The 21,041-nt window shown below is 44.6% G+C and overlaps 1 protein-coding gene across 1 annotated transcript; it reads left to right on the forward strand.

Moving 5' to 3' along the window:
- Nucleotides 1-12,461: 12,461 nt before the first annotated feature.
- LOC306767713 (heparan sulfate glucosamine 3-O-sulfotransferase 5) lies at nucleotides 12,462-15,630 on the forward strand (the record flags this gene model as incomplete). Its single annotated transcript, XM_079255803.1, has 2 exons — nucleotides 12,462-12,568; nucleotides 14,700-15,630. The coding sequence occupies 2 exons, from the start codon at nucleotides 12,462-12,464 to the stop codon at nucleotides 15,628-15,630; spliced, it is 1,038 nt and encodes a 345-aa protein (XP_079111929.1).
- Nucleotides 15,631-21,041: the final 5,411 nt, after the last annotated feature.

Consider the following 21,041-nt stretch of genomic DNA (forward strand, 5'->3'; position numbering starts at 1 on the left):
CAGACTTCCTGCTGTGTTCAGGGACATCAGTTCGTTCCACGCTGACTTCCTGCTGCGTTCAGGGACATCAGTTCGTTCCACGCTGACTTCCTGCTGTGTTCAGGGACATCAGTTCGTTCCACGCTGACTTCCTGCTGCGTTCAGGGACATCAGTTCGTTCCACACAGACTTCCTGCTGCGTTCAGGGACATCAGTTCGTTCCACGCTGACTTCCTGCTGCGTTCAGGGACATCAGTTCGTTCCACGCTGACTTCCTGCTGCGTTCAGGGACATCAGTTCATTCCACGCTGACTTCCTGCTGCGTTCAGGGACATCAATTCATTCCACATCCACGCTGACTTCCTGCTGCGTTCAGGGACATCAGTTCATTCCACATCCACGCTGACTTCCTGCTGCGTTCAGGGACATCAGTTCATTCCACACTGTCTTCCTGCTGCGTTCAGGGACATCAGTTCATTCCACATCCACGCTGACTTCCTGCTGCGTTCAGGGACATCAGTTCGTTCCACACTGACTTCCTGCTGCGTTCAGGGACATCAGTTCATTCCACATCGACGCTGACTTCCTGCTGCGTTCAGGGACATCAGTTCATTCCACATCGACGCTGACTTCCTGCTGCGTTCAGGGACATCAGTTCATTCCACATCCACGCTGACTTCCTGCTGCGTTCAGGGACATCAGTTCATTCCACATCCACGCTGACTTCCTGCTGCGTTCAGGGACATCAGTTCATTCCACATCCACGCTGACTTCCTGCTGCGTTCAGGGACATCAGTTCATTCCACATCCACGCTGACTTCCTGCTGCGTTCAGGGACATCAGTTCATTCCACATCCACGCTGACTTCCTGCTGCGTTCAGGGACATCAGTTCGTTCCACATCCACGCTGACTTCCTGCTGCGTTCAGGGACATCAGTTCATTCCACATCCACGCTGACTTCCTGCTGCGTTCAGGGACATCAGTTCGTTCCACATCCACGCTGACTTCCTGCTGCGTTCAGGGACATCAGTTCATTCCACATCCACGCTGACTTCCTGCTGCGTTCAGGGACATCAGTTCATTCCACATCCACGCTGACTTCCTGCTGCGTTCAGGGACATCAGTTCATTCCACATCGACGCTGACTTCCTGCTGCGTTCAGGGACATCAGTTCGTTCCACATCCACGCTGACTTCCTGCTGCGTTCAGGGACATCAGTTCGTTCCCTGTCCAGACAGAGTAAGAATCTGCGGGTTGTTGTGGTTGTGATGTTGTGGTTTCCAGGCCTCCCACACACCAGATCCCAGTTTACAGAACTGGTTTAGTTTGTTCCAGTTTGCTTGGATTCACCTCCTCGTCATTCTCTGCTTCTTTAACTCGCTGCCATTTCACGTTATTGTAAATACTGAACTGGGTGGTGGGTGTGAAGACTTTCCTGATTTCACGGCATTAAATCGGCATTCCGGGCATCATTTCTATCCGAACCACGAGGTTGTGCCGTCTGGACTGACCAGGGAGGATGACACCAGCACATGATGAAGACTGTAGCGGGATGATGATGATGATGAAACTTTAACTCTCTGGTGTGTTTATGGAGCGGGGAACAAAGAGAATCACTCAGGGCTTCACGGCTGCAAACAGTTAAAAGGTTTAGCGCCTCATTATCTCTCCAACATCCACCTCCAGGCTTCGTCTTCAGTCCCCCCCATGATGCTCAGAGAGACCGTCGAACCCTGCAGACGTCCTGGATGCAGGATTACATCCAGATGTTTGGTTGTTTTAGACACAGACATCATGCATACATGCACACCACATCGTGTCATGCTGCCTGTACGAGCTGACGTCTCATCGCGCCACCATATTGGATGGGTCTCCATGCGCCTCCAATGCATTTATTAGTAATGTGTAGGTCCAATCACAAAAATAACGTCACCAATTTTTACCTGATTTTTCGCACAGTTTGGTTTGTTACAACAGGCAGAGATATTGTTATGATACGGATCACTGTAAAACATTAAAAATGTGCTTTTATGCTAAAGTATTTTTGTAATACTATTTAACTAAGACATGAGGTAGCTACAGTATAAATAAATGTAGAAATGAATTTGATACTAACATGTTTGGTTGTTTATTGATGCATTTTGATTTATCTATTTTTATCTGGTTAAATAAATTATTATTCAACCTTGTGAAATGTAATTCCACATGTAATTCCAATATCTCGCCAGTTACAGTAACCATGCTGAACAAAATACGGGAATAGTTGCTGCTTTCTCTTGACTACGGTTGACTCTTTCTTTTATTTACATTTATTAATTTATCAACATAGAAATACAGTTATACAAAGTCTGAAAATAAAGTATTGTATCAAAAGTTTGCAATTCAAAAGTTACTCAGAAAAACACTCAGAGAGCACGAACCTCCGCCAAGACATTTAAAAAGTTCCTGGATCCAAATGGGGATCTGGATCACCACAAAAATTAAATCAGTTCTTCCTTTTCATGTTTCCATCAAGTCCTGAAAATTTCATGAAAATCCGTCCATAACTTTTTAAGTTATCTTAAACACAAACAGATAAAGCCGGTAACAGCATAACCTCCTTGGTGGAGGCAATTAATTAATGTAAAACTCTCTTTGTGCAGCATTAATATATTTTCCCATAAACACCTCATTTGAGTAAAATTTATCATTTGCATTTAGTAGATTATTCACTGTGTGAACATTATTTATAAACCAGTTATGTTGAAAAGTGTTTTGTTTGTGTGTAATATATACACGTTGTTCCCCACATAACAGTTATGTGGGGAAACTACGTTGACTCTGCAGCAAGACTGGAAAGCGGACCCATCCAATATGGTGGCGACTCATCCAATATGGTGGAGACCCATCCAATATGATGGAGACCCATCCAATATGGTGGCAAACCATTCAATATGGTGGAGACCCATCCAATATGGTGGAGGCCCATCCAATATGGTGGAGGCCCATCCAATATGGTGGAGGCCCATCCAATATGGTGGCAACCCATTCAATATGGCGGAGACCCATCCAATATGGTGTAGACCCATCCAATATGATGGAGACCCATCCAATATGATGGAGACCCATCCAATATGGTGGCAACCCATTCAATATGGTGGAGGCCCATCCAATATGGTGGCAACCCATTCAGTATGGCGGAGACCCATCCAATATGGTGGAGACCCATCCAATATGGTGGCAACCCATTCAATAATATGGAGACCCATCCAATATACCAGAGACCCATCCAATATGGTGGAGGCCCATCCAATATGGTGGCAACCCATTCAATATGGCGGAGACCCATCCAATATGGTGGAGACCCATCCAATATGGTGGCAACCCATTCAATATGGTGGAGACCCATCCAATATGGTGGCAACCCATTCAATATGATGGGACCCATCCAATATGGCGGCGACACTGGTTCACTCTCCAGCGCTCAACGAGGCGTCTATGTATATATGATGTCTATGGTTTTAGACTTCTGGACTGAGATTCAACCAGTCAACTCAACTCCTGTAAAAGACAAGTGAACATCAATAGATGGAGGAAACTGTTGTCCAATCAGAAACCATCAATCTGACTGCTCTGTATCTATAGATACGCATCGAGTCAGCTTTACTTATAGCACATCTAAAAGCCATGTGGTTATTAAAAACTGATCCATCAGGTTTATTTTATCCACTAACTCACATCGTTCCTTTATTAAACAATAAAAACGTCTCTGGCAGAGTTCGGACTCCTGCAGGAGACCTGGCAGGTAGACGTCGTGAGGCATCGTGTGAGGTAAGGACTGGAACCGGGCTCAGATGTGGCAGGTGGCGCCCGGGGTCCCCGCAGCACCACCTGTCTGAGGGCCTCCTCGCAGAGCTGGGGGCCAGATGGCTGCGAGGACGGGGCCCTTTCCTCGGGGTTCAGCAGCAGCACACACACATCTGCTGTGGAGACTTCGCTGCCAGCAGGTGTTTATGTGGTTCTGAATCTCCCAGAGGTGCAGGGAGCCCAAAGCCAGTCTCCTATAACACACACACACACACACACACGCACACTCTTTCTACTGCGAGGATTAAAACAGGCCTTCTTCTTTAATCCTGTTAGCTGTCATGGCGTCCAGTGAAGACGTGACACCAACCACACAATCAGGATGAAAACAGATGGAGTCGAACCTGCTGGAGACGGTGTCAGATTAAATCTGGTCTTCAGCTGGGTAGCCGCCTCCTTTCAGGATGCTCCGCTCTACATCTCAGAAATGTGGAATTACTCCGGATTCATGGGAAATACTTGATGGAGTAAATCAGAACGGAAACGTTACGATGTCTTTATGTGTCATCTTTCAGCACGACTGCAACTCAAAGTGTTTCAGACTGAAAAGAAAACAGAATTAAACATTATAATAATAATAACTCCAGGCTAATCAATAATATCCCAGTTGGTACTGGTAAAAGGAAAATGACATGATGATGATCGTGAAACCTTAAAGAGCAGAAGATGTCTATAAGCTGCATATTGTATATATATATATATATATATATATATATATATATATATATATGTGTGTGTGTGTGTGTGTGTGTGTGTGTATAGTCAATATGGGAACTAAAATATGAATGAAATCATGTTTTTTTGTGTCGCTTTCGTGTTGTGAACATGTGTCTGTCCATCTGTTTGAACCTGTTGGAATAATTTGTGTTCTCTGAACCACGGCGACGCAGTGAAACAGGAGAGTCTGGGTGAATTGTGTGAGGGTTAGAAAACAGCATTGATCTGATAGATCTTGGCTCAACACGGCAGCGGTCCCAACGACGGCTCTGCTGTTCCACCAGCCAGCTGTTCCTCCTGCTGTCATCCCGACTCGTCGGTCCCAGGCCTCCACAGCTTCCAGCTGATGTGTGAGACAGCTATTCCAAAGGGATCAGTGCTTTTCCTCCAACAGCAGTATTTTCTCTGACACAATGACTGAACATCTCTGCAGAAGCAAGCTGCAGTGGCCCATTTCTCTGCTCTCGCAGCAGCTCAGCAGCGTCTTCATGGCGGAACATGTTTTCATGTTGTTTTAACATAAATAGACTCATATGTTCCATGCTGCAGTATTTGGAAACTAATTATACTTGTTGTGGAGCCTGTAAACAGTGCTTTAATTACACCCTGAAAGACCAGTCAGCAGTTTTCACCGCCCCGTCGCCCTGCAGGGTCTCAGCGTTATCTGCTGCACTCTTCGTTGGCTTCATTAACACTGTGAAGGCCGGGATCATGGTCCATCGCTCACTCAGGACAGAAAAACTGGTTCAGTGGATCCCTGTTTTCACTCAGTGATCACTGAGGATGACCTGGGCTGCGGTGTGTGTGTGTGTGTGTGTGTGTGTGTGTGTGTGAGGGGGGATATATGCTAATAGTCATCCTGGTTTTCTTTAACACTCCTCAGATTCCTCTTGTTGTCATAGTTTTGGTCAAAAAGTCCAAAAATCATCAAGCATCAATTATCTTTAACCTTCTTTTCTTTTATCACTTAAACATCATCAGACCTGCTTAAACTTTAAAACATTTTAATGTTTTTAGGTTTTCAACCTTTTAAAAGCCTGTTTGTTTATTTCAACTATTGCATTATTTATATTTTTAAAGGTACAGTTTGCAACTAATTTGATAAGTATTTTCATAAATATGTATTTTACTAAAGTTTAATCACAATCACATCCAAATAAAAGCCTTTTCGTAGCTTAGAATGAGTTTTATATTAATACAAAGCAGAAGCCGGCCATGTTGCAGCGCCATCTTCAAATAGTGTAGCTGAAAGGGGACAAACTTGTAGCCTGACACGTTTTAGTTAAGAATCCTCCTTTGTTAGAAAACAACCGTTTTCCATTGATATGGAGGAGCGTCCATACTCTTTGTTCTGCAAGATACATGAAAAAATAGCTAAGAAAAGAAAAAAAATTTATACAAACGGAAAAAAGGAAAAGCAGAAAAAATCAGAAAATGACAAAAACGCAGAAGTCAAAACAGTGTATTCATAATATAATATAATATAATATAATATAATATAATATAATATAATATAATATAATTAATAAAAAATAATATCTAAATGTCATATTATATTAGATTATATGACAGTTCCAGAAAAGGAAGTGAATAAACAGGATACACAAGAGGTTAGACTCTTCAAAATAAAAATGTTTAGACCAGAAACATAACTCTGAAATGAAGTAAAACTCAGAGACTGCGGGAAATATTAAAATGTTCCTCACTGTGGCGTCTTTCAGGCATCAAACTGAAATATTTCAGTTTCAGCTCAGAGATAAACTCTGATATGATTTCACATCTGTTTCACTGGTAGAAGACTAACAAGCATGTCCAGAAGTTCAAACTGAACCAGGTGTGTCAGGAAGACCTTCTGCTGCGCAACACATCGCCAGATGTTCATGAGGTTTTCATTCTAACCCTGGAACTGTTTTTTACTTTACAGAATGATGGTCCGGCTGTCTCCTCTTGATATGTTTTATTTTATTTTGCATAAATGTTTGCCTGCTAAGTTTACACGGTTCTGCTGGACCCGACTGGAGGAGAAGACAGAAACAGGATCAAATGAGAACAGAAAGGAGAACAGAAGACAAAAAGGAGAGAAATACACATCATAGGAAACGTTCACAGATCTTCACCGTCTTCTGCACCTGTAAAGGATGCATGGCCTCCCAGCATCTCATGGCCTCCCAGCATCTCATGGCCTCCCAGCATCTCATGGCCTCCCAGCATCTCATGCATCTCATGGCCTCCCAGCATCTCATGGCCTCCCAGCATCTCATGGCCTCCCAACATCTCATGGCCTTCCAGCATCTCATGGCCTCCCAACATCTCATGCATCTCATGGCCTCCCAGCATCTCATGGCCTCCCAGCATCTCATGGCCTCCCAGCATCTCATGCATCTCATGGCCTCCCAGCATCTCATGGCCTCCCAACATCTCATGCATCTCATGGCCTCCCAGCATCTCATGGCCTCCCAACATCTCATGGCCTCCCAGCATCTCATGCATCTCATGGCCTCCCAGCATCTCATGGCCTCCCAACATCTCATGCATCTCATGGCCTCCCAGCATCTCATGGCCTCCCAACATCTCATGCATCTCATGGCCTCCCAGCATCTCATGCATCTCATGGCCTCCCAGCATCTCATGGCCTCCCAGCATCTCATGGCCTCCCAACATCTCATGGCCTCCCAGCATCTCATGCATCTCATGGCCTCCCAGCATCTCATGCATCTCATGGCCTCCCAGCATCTCATGGCCTCCCAGCATCTCATGGCCTCCCAGCATCTCATGGCCTCCCAGCATCTCATGGCCTCCCAGCATCTCATGGCCTCCCAGCATCTCATGGCCTCCCAGCATCTCATGGCCTCCCAGCATCTCATGCATCTCATGGCCTCGGAGCAGGAAGGCAAAGTCAGCAACTGGGAGGAGCTCCAGAGAGGAACAAAACCAGAAACCAGGAGTAAAATGTGTGTTGGTGAGTAAACATGCAGGACGACTCGGTCAGCATGCAGAACACACGGACTGAAACATGTTCGCAGAAGACAGAACATGCCAACGTGACCCCACCTACACAAAGGTCAGGGGCCGTCCAGGAGGACCCTGAGACCCGGCCGACTGAGGACGGTGTAGACCGGCTCAACCGGAGGGAGCAGAAGCCTGATTGTCTCCTGTATTTAGTTCAGGCAGCTGCGGGGAGGTGATGACGTACGGTGACGTTGGTGACAGAGAAGAAGCAGATCTGGTGCAACTTTGAGCATCAGGAAAACGCTTTTTTTTTTCCTCTTTAAAAAAAGCAAAAATCTTCAGAAGTTGAACTGATTTCAGTCATGTGAATTTACTTTTCTGCCTTTGAGTCAGAGGAATCGAACGCGCGGATGTTTGTGCTCTCACATGAAGCTAATGTGGAAAATGTCCAGAGGATTTCTGTATTCTGTTGTTTGCCAGCACTTTGTCTGTTTGCCACCTTCCTGAGAGCCTTCCTGGAGAAGAACAACTGGTTTATTTAGGTCATGATGGATGATGAAACAGATCCCAGAGCAGCAGAAAGCAGGCGCTTTACTGCCCGGCACAAGCGTGGCGCCACGTCAGCCGTCATCTTCCCATGTTCTGGTTCGTGTTCGGCTCACACAGACAGATGCCTCAGCTGAACTTTGCAGAGTTTATGAAAACAAACCGCATTATAATTAACATTTCTGTGCAGGTTCCTGTTTGTGCTGAGCGCCTGCACAGCTGTTCCTCTTGTATCCAGTGATTCAGACCTGCTTATAAATGAGTCCTAAAGAGCGTGCGGCGCCCTGTGTTCATTAGTACTGGAGTGGAGTGGGAGCTGTTCCACAGTTCTGCATCCCTGCACTGTTAGTATTATTAATGAGTCTGAGTGTGTGTAAATTAGCCTGGGTAACGTTTAGTTGTATCCTCTGTGGCCTTCAGAGATCTGTTGGAAAGTGTAGCCGTGCAGGTGTGTTTTCTAACGTCGAGCACAGAGTTAGTACCTTAAGCTGGTGCTCAACATCCATTTCTGCTGCATAAAACATTTTAACATTATCTGGAAGGTTTTTGGGTTAACAAGCCTAAATTAGAACAAGTTTGATTCTGGGAAGCAAAGGTTTGAAGAAATAAACATTGTGATGCATTCATCAGCTCATCTGTCTGCCTTCCATCCGTCCATCTTTCCATTCTCCAGCCTAAATAATGAGCCTTCAGTCTGTCTCCCATATGGGAGTTATTTGGTCCGTTTGGTCTGGTCCAAGCAGCAACCTTCAGCGGTAAAAAGTCAAAACCTGCAGTTCCCTCCTCATCCACTAGGGGCTCCACAACAGCGTGAAACCCTATAGACTCCCATGTTAAAAAGACCAACTTCACAGCAGAAATAAATATGTTTACAGCAGAAATAAACATGTTTACAGCAGGAATAAACATGTTTACAGCAGGAATAAACATGTTTACAGCAGGAATAAACATGTTTACAGCAGGAATAAACAAGTTTACAGCAGAAATAAACATGTTTACAGCAGGAATAAACATGTTTACAGCAGGAATAAACATGTTTACAGCAGGAATAAACATGTTTACAGCAGGAATAAACAAGTTTACAGCAGAAATAAACATGTTTACAGCAGGAATAAACATGTTTACAGCAGGAATAAACATGTTTACAGCAGGAATAAACAAGTTTACAGCAGAAATAAACATGTTTACAGCAGGAATAAACATGTTTACAGCAGGAATAAACATGTTTACAGCCTGGTACATAGGTCAGGTTTACCTTCATGACAACTGTGGGGGGAGTGAATTTTTTTAACTCCCCAGTTTTATCTCGAAATTCAGCAAAAGTGTCCTTTTGATTGACAGATACCCGATCTCCCGCTTCAAGTCAGAAGAACGTAGAACTACTGCGGTTTTTAGCCGGTTAACATGATTTCGCTTTAGCCTGCTTACCTCCATTAGCTGGTTAGCTCCTGTTAGCTCAGTTAGCTCTTAGCCACAGTTAGGTTGGAGTTTTCTTGACGTCAATCATCCACCCCAACGATCACAGCCCCCCTCTCAGCTCCACCTCTTTGCCCATTTTTGTATTTTTATTAGAGAGGTGACACGCCTCTGGCCTCTGCCAAGATGGCGATGATAGGAACCGCCCATCGAGCTTCAATTCAGCTCTTCAAGACCTAAGGGTGACGTCACGGAGAGGGGAGGGGGGCAGTGTTGAGCAGTACAGCTGACGTAGAACCAGTGAGAAGAACAAGTAAGAGGATGAAGCTGTGATTTTTTTATGGCCATGTGGACCCTCACCATCTACTGCCTGAATGAACATTATGACAATCTCCTCCAGCTCCGTCTGAACTCTGCACATGCCAACATGAGGTGCACGTCTGAGTATGAAGACAGTGATGTTTGAAATTGACGTACCTGTCTATTTACATATAATGGCCTCAAACCAAAACATCTAGAATTACTTCTCCCAAGCCTCTTTCACCTTCATCCAGAGGGGTGTGCTGGAGGTATCCTAACCAGATGAGCCTCCTCCTCTGGTTCCTCTGGATGTGGAGAAGCAGCGGCTCTACTCTGAGCTTCTCATTCGGTCTCTGATGGAGAGTCCCGACACCCTGCAATGGACGGTTGTTGTGTTTTGCATGTGGACCCAAACGCAGCTGCAGAGGCAGGGGAAATGCTGTGACTATTTTAATAAACTGAACACACAAAGGGAAAGAGCTACAAACAAACAATGAACCAGTGAGTGACAACAGAAACCAGGTGGTATGAAAACACAAAACACAACGCGACACAGGTGGAATGGATGAGCTAAATGAACCCAGGTGAACTAACCAACAGGAAACAAACAGCGACTAAATAAAACAGCAAAGCAGAACTGAGACTACACAGCAAACCATAACGGTCAATCCAGAACTTCTCCTGTCAGCTCAGCTTCTTCACCACCACAGAATAATGTTCACATCCAACCTTCTGTAGATCTCCTGCTCCATCCTTCCCTCGCTCCTCAACAAGACCCCCATCAACAGGAACTCCTGCACTCAGGACACGCCGCCTTTCCAGACCGGGAGAGGAAACTCCACTCTCAACCGGAGGACCATGGTCTGATCCTCATCAGAACCACTCGGCTGTGAATATCTCCAGTGGGAGCTGGAGATCCCCACATGATGAAGCAAACAGAATCACATCATCTGCAAAGAGCAGAGACCCAATCCTGAGTCCACCAAACCGGATCCCCTCAACACCTGATCCCGGAAATTCTATAAACCTTCTGACCAGGATCAGTGAGAACGGGCCCATTGGTGGAGTCCAGCCGCACTGGAAACAAATCTGATTGGCTGTCGGTGATGTTGGTCCCAAGACCCCTCCAGGACCAAAGGAGGGTGTAGAGGTGGTCTACTGTTTCATGAGTGGGATGAAACCCACGCTGCTCCTCCTCAGTCCCTCAGATGGACCCTCCTCTCCAGGACCGATGAACAGCCCTCACCGGGAGGTGAGGAGTCTTCTCCTCCTGCAGTCGGAGCACGTCTTCATGAAGAGAGAACCATGTTTACATTTCAACCTGCAACGCATCTCTGAAATGTTTGGATGATAGGAACACGTTCCTGTGATGGGGACCCGGCCACAGCGTCTCGTCCATCCGGCCTGATGCCATGCAACACTCGATCTCGAAATGAATGTTTGAGATCGGTTCAAAAGTTGCATCCAGAAAGTTCTTTTAGGATAAAAGATGTTTAGAGGATCTCCATGTTGAATTCTGAGAAGGATCCAGCTGCACGTTTATTTTATCTTCATTTACGTTGGACTCAGTTTGTTGACGTTTGATGCCCACTTGTTTCACAGACTCAGGCTGAAATGACAAACATTTCATCTCTAAAAGAGACTCCACATCCAGAACCGGCCCTTGGCTTACTGGTTCTGTTCTGCCTGTGTTGTCCTGTTGGTTTCCCTTCAATAGTCACAAAATGAAACGCGGCAGAAACTGCTGTCAGTGTCGGTGGTCCATTTCAACCTCCATGAGAGTTTATTTAGCCTTTTCATGAACCTGTCAGTGTATAATCTGGTTAATCCGCTCTCAGTCGACTCAGAAAGGAACAAGAAGAGACGAACATTCTGCGTTTATGTTTGTGAGGATGTGGTGCCCTCTCATGGAGCAGGAAGAAAATGATTTCCTTTCCTGTAAAGATTACAAGCAGCATGAGGTGAACTACTGGACGACGAGTCTCTTTACAGCTGAGTTGTTAACTATAAAGACCATAAAATCTCGAATGAAAGAACATGTGGTGCTGATGTATGATTCGCTTTTACTCCTTGTAACCGGCCGGGGAAAAGACACTCCCTGTCAGAAATAAACTCCCCAGTCTGGAACGTAGGAGGAAAACAGACGCTATACTAATGAGAACGGACAGAAATTCCCCTCAGGATCAAGAAAATTATTTATTTACACCTATACAGTAAACAAACATTAAAATTTAAAGTTTATTTGCAAATAATAATAATAAAATACTTCTGCTAAATATTTTAAAAAGATCTGGGGTTTTCCACAGGGAGGGGGGCTACACTGTGCACACAAGACCCCAGACCGCATTCAAGGCCCACAGCACCAAACACAACCAAAATAAAACATGCAATGATTGAAAGGGTCAAACCCCTCAAAAACGAGAATATCAAAATCAAGACAAACTAACCTGCCAGGCCAAAGCCGTGGTGAAGTCCAGAACTACCAGAATCCCAGGCCCGAACAGCGGGAACCAGCCTCCGGCCTCCGGATAGGGGTACTGATGACAGAAAGGTTAACATGCAGTTTGATCCTCGTCCCGGCTAGTACAAGTCACATCTGATAGAAAGAAAAGTTGTGTTTGGTGGCTGAGCTGTTGGCGCTGATCGGTGTTTCTGTGTTTCGGTCGCTGCAGGCTGAAGACACAGTCCTGAAGATTGATGGAGGGCCATGCTCTTCAAACAGCAGGCATTGCTGAGACAGAAGCTCTTCGTTCTGGGCAGCCTTGCTATTGGAAGTGTCCTGTACCTCGTAGCCAGGGTCGGGACTTTGGATAGGTAAGTCATCATCTTTTAGTTTTTGTCTTCATGCAGCTCTTTGGTTAAAACACTACAGAGTGTCTCGTCTTTGTGTTCCCATAAACGGGTTTTGCATCAGTATAAAGTTGCTTATCATTGGTAAAAGCGTTTCATGGATTCAGAACTTTGTAAAAATGTTTTGCAGTTGCATGAAGAAAAAGATCTTGGTGTTCAGTCCAGCTGTTTGTTCTGAGATGTAAAGCCGTACATGTGCATGGTGAAAGTGTAAAAGCGTTGCAGTGGATGTAGTTGTTTTGCCTCTGTAGCAGAACACACACCTCAGTGAGTTCTGCTGCCTCCGTTACTGTGGTGGCGAGTCCGGAGGACCTCGTATCTGCTACCTGCAGACAGCTGGCTGACAGACAGCGATCCACAGCTACTGATCTTATCTTGCAGTTTTCCATATCAGTTAGGCTTCAGTGCATGAATGTAAACTATGATTCAAGTGGCAGAAACTAGTTTTAATAACCGATAATCCACTCTGGAATGTAAAAGCGCACCACAAGTCCCTTTTCTCTTAGTCAGCTAACTAATGTAACGTAACGTCCAGAAATAGTGTCGGATTGACAATAAAAGCCCCGCTTCCATCAGCGTGACCTGGAGCTTTAAACACACTGCAGAACTTTTGCCATTTTCCCGTCCTGCATCCTATCTGACCTGTTCGCTCTCTCCAGCCAGCAGAAGACCATCTGATGATGATTCTTGTTTTGTTTCTTTCTACCTTTTAATCTTCTTGCGTTTCTTTGCTGAATCAGCGACGTTGCATGTTCAAACAGTCAGTTTCTTATCATACCGTGAAGCAAAACGTCACGTCGCATCCTGGATGTAAAAGTTGTATAGTGTCGGTTTCTCAGCCTCAGGACGCTGCTGTAGAAATGCACATGACAGATGTCACTGTGTCACTGTGTCATGCAGAGTTTTAGGGTCAGAAAGTTACGTAATGCATCTTTAAGGTCCAGTTCTGTTCCCTTACGTGCATAAATGTGGACCTGGACTAGTGGAAGTGAACATGGTTCCCTTCCGTGTTTAGATATTGACTGGTAGTGGTCATGCACTACAACCATCTAAAAACAGCAGACGAAGAAAAATATAACCACAAAGCTTCTCCCTGTTCTCCTCAACTCCTGTGTCTGAACGTCCACTAGAAGGATCAGAGCAGGTTAAAAAAAAAAAAAAAAGGCCATAGCTTCTTCATTTGTACCCTCATTTATTGAACAGTTATGAAACAAAGAAAGAATAAAATAGAATGTAAGGAAACGGTGTGTTATGGTTGGGGGGGGGATTCAGACTGAGTTGTGATGCTTTTAATTTGGTGGTTGTTCTGCCCTTTGTAAAGTTACATTTTAGTTTTAATATAAGTTTTTATTTTATTCTATACATTGATCTGCAGCACCCTCTGGTGGTTTTGTAGTGTTGTTGTTTTATTTTGGAAAAGCAAAACGTAAAAAGTCAAGATGACCGAATGCAGTTCGTGTGTTGAACTTGTATATCACTTTAAAAAAAACTATTGTTGCCTTGGACAATATGTGTCCATAAGTATGGAAATGTGCAGATGTTCATTTTGTGTTTATTTGGTGTAGCATATGTGTATTTCTTTGTGCAAGTTATGAGCCTAATTGACGTTAGTTTTAAATTAGCATGTCATTACCAATTAGCATTTTGGTACGGAGACTTATATGCAGTGGCTAATACACGTTTTGACTTGTTTTCATTTTTACCATGGGTCAAAGAGGACAATGGCTGAACGCCATTCTTCAATAAATCAGCTCAAGGATACTAAAGTCTGTTTATTGGAGCACCGTTATCTCACAGTCTAGCCTTGCAAAAGTAACTTGGGGCGAGAACGGCACAGTGGTTTCTGTATCGTTTTTTCCTCTTCTTTGGTTTGTTCCGCTCGCTGGTCATGTGTCGGCCATACAACTCTACACTGCCACCATGATTTGTGGAGGTCTTCCGCTACCAGAAATCTGCCATTCAGGTTACGGATCTCTAAGCTCCTTAAAAACACACCAAAGTATGTTTGTAACTGACTCAGGAGAAGCTGTCTGTCCATCTCTGGTGGTTAAAAGACTGCTGCTGAGGATGTCTATCTTCTTCTTCTCTCTTTCAGACTACAGCCCATTTGCCCGATTGAGAGCCGATATTCCCCGCCTGAGCCAGAACAAATCCCTCTCCGGACTTTCCAATTTAAGCGTGGCCTGCTGCACGAACTACGTAAAGGCAATGCCACCAAAGAGCAAATCCGCCTGCACAACCTGGTCCAACAGCTGCCACGGGCCATCATCATCGGGGTGCGTAAAGGGGGCACCCGCGCCCTGCTGGAAATGCTCAACCTGCATCCGGCAGTGGTCAAAGCCTCGCAGGAGATCCACTTCTTTGACAATGACAGAAACTATGCCCGAGGCATCGACTGGTACAGGGGGAAAATGCCCTTCTCCTTCCCTCATCAGATCACCATCGAGAAGAGCCCCGCCTACTTCATCACTGAGGAGGTCCCTGAACGCATCTTCAAGATGAACTCCTCCATCAAGCTGCTGATCATCGTCCGAGAGCCCACCACAAGAGCTGTCTCCGACTATACGCAGGTGCTGGAAGGCAAGGAGCGCAAAAACAAGACTTACCACAAGTTTGAGAAGCTTGCCATCGACGCCAACACGTGTGAAGTGAACACCAAGTATAAAGCCGTGAGGACCAGCATCTACACCAAACACCTGGAACGCTGGCTCAAGTACTTTCCAGTGGAACAGTTTCACATCGTAGACGGTGATCGCCTCATTACAGACCCGCTGCCGGAGCTGCAGCTTGTCGAGCACTTCCTAAACCTGCCCCCCAGGATCAGCCAGTACAACCTGTACTTCAACGCCACCAGGGGCTTTTACTGTCTACGATTCAACATTGTGTTTAATAAGTGCCTGGCAGGCAGCAAGGGCCGCATCCATCCTGAGGTCGACCCGTCTGTAGTCACCAAACTGCAGAAATTCTTTCATCCATTCAATCAGAAGTTTTACCAAATCACAGGCAGAGCATTCGACTGGCCGTGAAGACATCTGACTTCCTCCAATCAGATTCCTTCTTAAGGTGTTTTTTTAAAAAAGACAAACAGGATCTGAAGTCATAATTGTTGTACTTTGACAAAAGAATGACAGTGTGACCAAATAAAAAAGAAATGATAGGATTTCTGTTGTCAGACTTGTGAAAACTACATCGTTTGGTGGTTTAACCCTTAAAACTCCAAAACATTTAAACTGGTTTTGTTCCACCTGCTGATTTACTTTTTATATTTACATAAAACTACATGAAGAAACTGAATCCTTTTAATCTCTGCACGTAGACGTAATGTTTCCATGCAGACGAGATGTTTCCATGCAGACATGATGTTTCCATGCAGACGAGATGTTTCCATGCAGACATGATGTTTCCATGCAGACGAGATGTTTCCATGCAGACGTGATGTTTCCATGCAGACGAGATGTTTCCATGCAGACGAGATGTTTCCATGCAGACATGATGTTTCCATGCAGACGAGATGTTTCCATGCAGACGAGATGTTTCCATGCAGACGAGATGTTTCCATGCAGCCATGATGTTTCCATGCAGACGAGATGTTTCCATGCAGACGTGACGTTTCCATGCAGACGAGATGTTTCCATGCAGACATGATGTTTCCATGGAGACGAGATGTTTCCATGCAGACGTGACGTTTCCATGCAGACGAGATGTTTCCATGCAGCCATGATGTTTCCATGCAGACGAGATGTTTCCATGCAGACGTGACGTTTCCATGCAGACGAGATGTTTCCATGCAGACGAGATGTTTCCATGCAGACATGACGTTTCCATGCAGACGAGATGTTTCCATGCAGACATGACGTTTCCATGCAGACGAGATGTTTCCATGCAGCCATGATGTTTCCATGCAGACGAGATGTTTCCATGCAGACGTGACGTTTCCATGCAGACGAGATGTTTCCATGCAGACATGATGTTTCCATGCAGACGAGATGTTTCCATGCAGACGTGATGTTTCCATGCAGACGTGATGTTTCCATGCAGACGCGATGTTTCCATGCAGACATGACGTTTCCATGCAGACGAGATGTTTCCATGCAGCCATGATGTTTCCATGCAGACGAGATGTTTCCATGCAGACGAGATGTTTCCATGCAGACATGACGTTTCCATGCAGACGAGATGTTTCCATGCAGACATGACGTTTCCATGCAGACGAGATGTTTCCATGCAGCCATGATGTTTCCATGCAGACGAGATGTTTCCATGCAGACGTGACGTTTCCATGCAGACGAGATGTTTCCATGCAGACATGATGTTTCCATGCAGACGAGATGTTTCCATGCAGACGTGATGTTTCCATGCAGACGAGATGTTTCCATGCAGACATGATGTTTCCATGCAGACGAGATGTTTCCATGCAGACGTGATGTTTCCATGCAGACGTGATGTTTCCATGCAGACGCGATGTTTCCCTGCAGACATGATGTTTCCATGCAAACGAGATGTTTCCATGCAGACGTGACGTTTCCACGCAGACGAGATGTTTCCATGCAGCCATGATGTTTCCATGCAGACAAGACGTTTCCATGCAGACGTGATGTTTCCATGCAGACTTCTTCCTGCTACTATCTACCTGCTCTCCTCACTGCAGCACCTCCACCTCAGCTGCATTCCAAACGTCTTCTTGGCTTTATTCCAGCCATAGAGGATCTTTATTTTCCTGCTTTTCTCATCACTTGTTGATCTTTGGCTGCTCCTGATTGGACATTACCGTCAGTTTAAGCTCTCTGATTGGTGGAAAGTTTGACAGGAAGTGTCTTCATCATCATGTCCAGGTGAAAATAGAGGTCTCTTAGCAACATGCTAGTGATGAAGATGTGATAAATAATGGTGGATTTACCACCTAGAGTCTCTGAATAAACACTACATGCTGTGTCTGGATTGTAAACCTCCTGGATGGATAGACTGTAAATCTAAAATTCACTTAAAACTCGGAACGTCAGCCATCTAGTGGAGTTTTAAGGGTTAAACAACAGGTGAGGTTGAACGCGTTTGATGTTGCAGGATAATCCAGCTGTTCAGAAATGTTTCATCTGTGTGATTAAATGAACATGTTAATAGAGGGTTTAACACCTTCAACATGATAAAACACCAAAAATCCTCCCATCATGTTTCCTTGACGCAGTCTGCATGTGCAATCCAGACGTCAGTCGACTTTAGTGCTAGTTGTTTTCTCTTCAGTCCTTCATTTAAAACATTCTGTAATTAGTCTGTTAATAAGTGGCCTCCTATAAATCTCAATAAGGTCCCCGAGAGAAGGCGAGGTTTTTCAGAAGAAGATAAGCGTCGGGAATCCTCAACCTGCAGCCAAGCTATTCAAAACGCTGCAGAGACGATCTCTGATCATTCCTGTCAAACCATCTGAATCCATGATGATTAACAACATTTGTATGTTTCTGTGCAGATATTCATTCTGTATCATAGGGTGTTGTTGAAAATGTTTAATTAAAACAGAATGGTAACATTGTCACATGACTGATTGTGTGTTCTTATTTGCCAGTCTGAGAAGTGTGTGGAAAGAAGCCACTGCAGTCTTCTGAGGAGTCATTATGAGAAATAGAATGTTTAATTTATTGATTATTCAACAAACAAATCTGTTGTCTAGTATTCAACTGGTGTGTAGAAAATATGGACAAATTCAGACTTAAGTCAATAAATGCTATTCTAGACTTAAATAAAGACAGAAAAGGATCCAGTAAAATGGTTCTGGAAGATTCTCCAACCATCAGATTGGTATAAAGGCATTAAAGGTCTCATCTTTCCAACAAGGGTGGGTTGTGTCTCATCACTCTGGGACAAACTCCAGCAAATAATCACCAATTAATTCAACAAATATTTTTGCAGATTGTAAAAAACTTTGGTCTCTCAGCTTCTACAGATCTGAATGTTGAGAAAAGATTCTGGACGAGCACAGAAACCATGTTGAATGGTCATGACACCCCAATCCTCATCCTCAATACAGACATATGGACTCGGGAGGTCCAGAAGAAACATTTTTAGCCAACACAGTCCAACCCTGACCCAGAACCAGTCCCTGAACCTGGATATATCTGACCCAGAACCAGTCCCTGAACCTGGATATATCTGACCCAGAACCAGTCCCTGAACCTGGATATGTCTGACCCAGAACCAGTCCCTGAACCTGGATATATCTGACCCAGAACCAGTCCCTGAACCTGGATATATAAGACCCAGAACCAGTCCCTAAACCTGGATATATCAGAACCAGTCCCTGAACCTGGATATATAAGACCCAGAACCAGTCCCTGAACCTGGATATATAAGACCCAGAACCAGTCCCTAAACCTGGATATATCAGAACCAGTCCCTGAGCCTGGATATATCTGACCCAGAACCAGTCCCTGAACCTGGATATATCAGACCCAGAACCAGTCCCTGAACCTGGATATATCTGACCCAGAACCAGTCCCTGAACCTGGATATGTCTGACCCAGAACCAGTCCCTGAACCTGGATATATAAGACCCAGAACCAGTCCCTAAACCTGGATATATCAGAACCAGTCCCTGAACCTGGATATATAAGACCCAGAACCAGTCCCTGAACCTGGATATATAAGACCCAGAACCAGTCCCTAAACCTGGATATATCAGAACCAGTCCCTGAACCTGGATATATAAGACCCAGAACCAGTCCCTGAACCTGGATATATAAGACCCAGAACCAGTCCCTGAACCTGGATATATAAGACCCAGAACCAGTCCCTGAACCTGGATATATAAGACCCAGAACCAGTCCCTGAACCTGGATATATCAGGATTTAAGATGAGAAAGATCATCCAGGTGTTATCAGAGAAAGTTGTAATTGCATGGAAGACATGAATGTCCCTGGAGGACATTAGTATCCATGGAAGACTTTATCTGTGTTCATGGTGGACATCATCAGCATGAAGGTTGTTGTCAGACCCGCTGATGTAGGAGCCTTGAGTTCCCCCATGATGAGATGGTGAATGTGGCTGGGGAGAAGACTGGGTGTCCCCGCTTTGGCAACCCAAACCCCGATACGGAGCAGAAAATGGATGGATGGATGGATGGATGGATGGATGGATGGATGGATGGATGGGTGGGTGGATGGATGGATGGATGGGTGGGTGGATGGATGGATGCAATTTTGTGTGAAATCTGCTCATCTAACTGTATTTACAGTCCTTGTTTCGGCGTTGTTCATAAAGTGTTTCCTTTGTATATATTTTTGTGCCAATTTTATCCATACAACACATGATTAGACTACCCCTCCCATATAATAAATTAGGCTGTGTCATTGTGTCCTTAATCAATCAACAACTGCACTCCCAATACTATTCCACCAGACAAACAGACACTTAAAAAACTAATGTGTTTTCCTTGTTGTAATCAAAAGGAGAAAAAAATTAATAGATATTTCATATTTCATTATTTAACCAAAAAATATTTTAAAATGGTTCATGATCCATATCGCCCAGTTTTAATATCAACCCACCAGGGGTATGTCTCAGCAGTCTAACTTTGTTCTTACATTTTACTTATCACCTCTCATTCATTCATTCATTCATTCATTCACTATCCGAAGCGCTTAGTCAGATTAAGGGTCAAGAAGAGCTGGAGTCTACCCCAGCAGTCTTTGGGTAAGAGGCGAGGTACACCCTGGACAGGTCATCAGTCTATCGCAGGGCATCACCTGCCATATAGACCTAAAGTACACGTCTACCTGCAACAAGCACAGAACAGCTAGCAGGAAATGATTAACTTGCAGAGGTAGGGCTGTTGTAAATGCTGACACATCCACACCTGATGCGGCAGTCAGCTGACCTGCTGGAGGGACAAAGAGACTTCGAAAACATTTAAGAAAATCTCCAAAATCTTCTGATAAATCCCGTATTTGCATCCAATTTAGTTGTACGTATCAAACCAAAGTTTATGAATCTGAATGTGAGCACCATTTCTCCCCATCTCATTGTGTTAACATCAAACGCTGTAAGGTTTTTCACACACTAACCTCTGCTGCTCGTCCCACAAAAGCATTTATTTACAAACGTGGCTCCATTTACAAGGGATAAAACCAGAGCTTCCAGTAGCTAAGCAGGAAGCAGCGTAACAATAAAGAAGCTACCCACCAAACAAACGACGACTTGTGCTGACTTTGCCAATGGAAATTCAATATTAATATAAAATAATATCATATAAATAAATAAGCAATAAATAAATAAATAAATAATATAAAATAAAATAAAACAGCTGGTTTTGGCAGTGGAAATTTTCAACCCTCTGCACTCTCCTGATATGTGTGTGGGTGGGCTCCGTGGAACCAGGGGCCACGGCACGTCGCCGAGCCCCCGTTCTGGCCCCTCCCCGTCCGCGCTGCGCCTGCCATTCAGCTGCGC

The sequence above is a fragment of the Telmatherina bonti genome (assembly GCF_933228915.1).
Source record: "Telmatherina bonti genome assembly, chromosome: 16".
NCBI lineage: Eukaryota > Metazoa > Chordata > Actinopteri > Atheriniformes > Telmatherinidae > Telmatherina > Telmatherina bonti.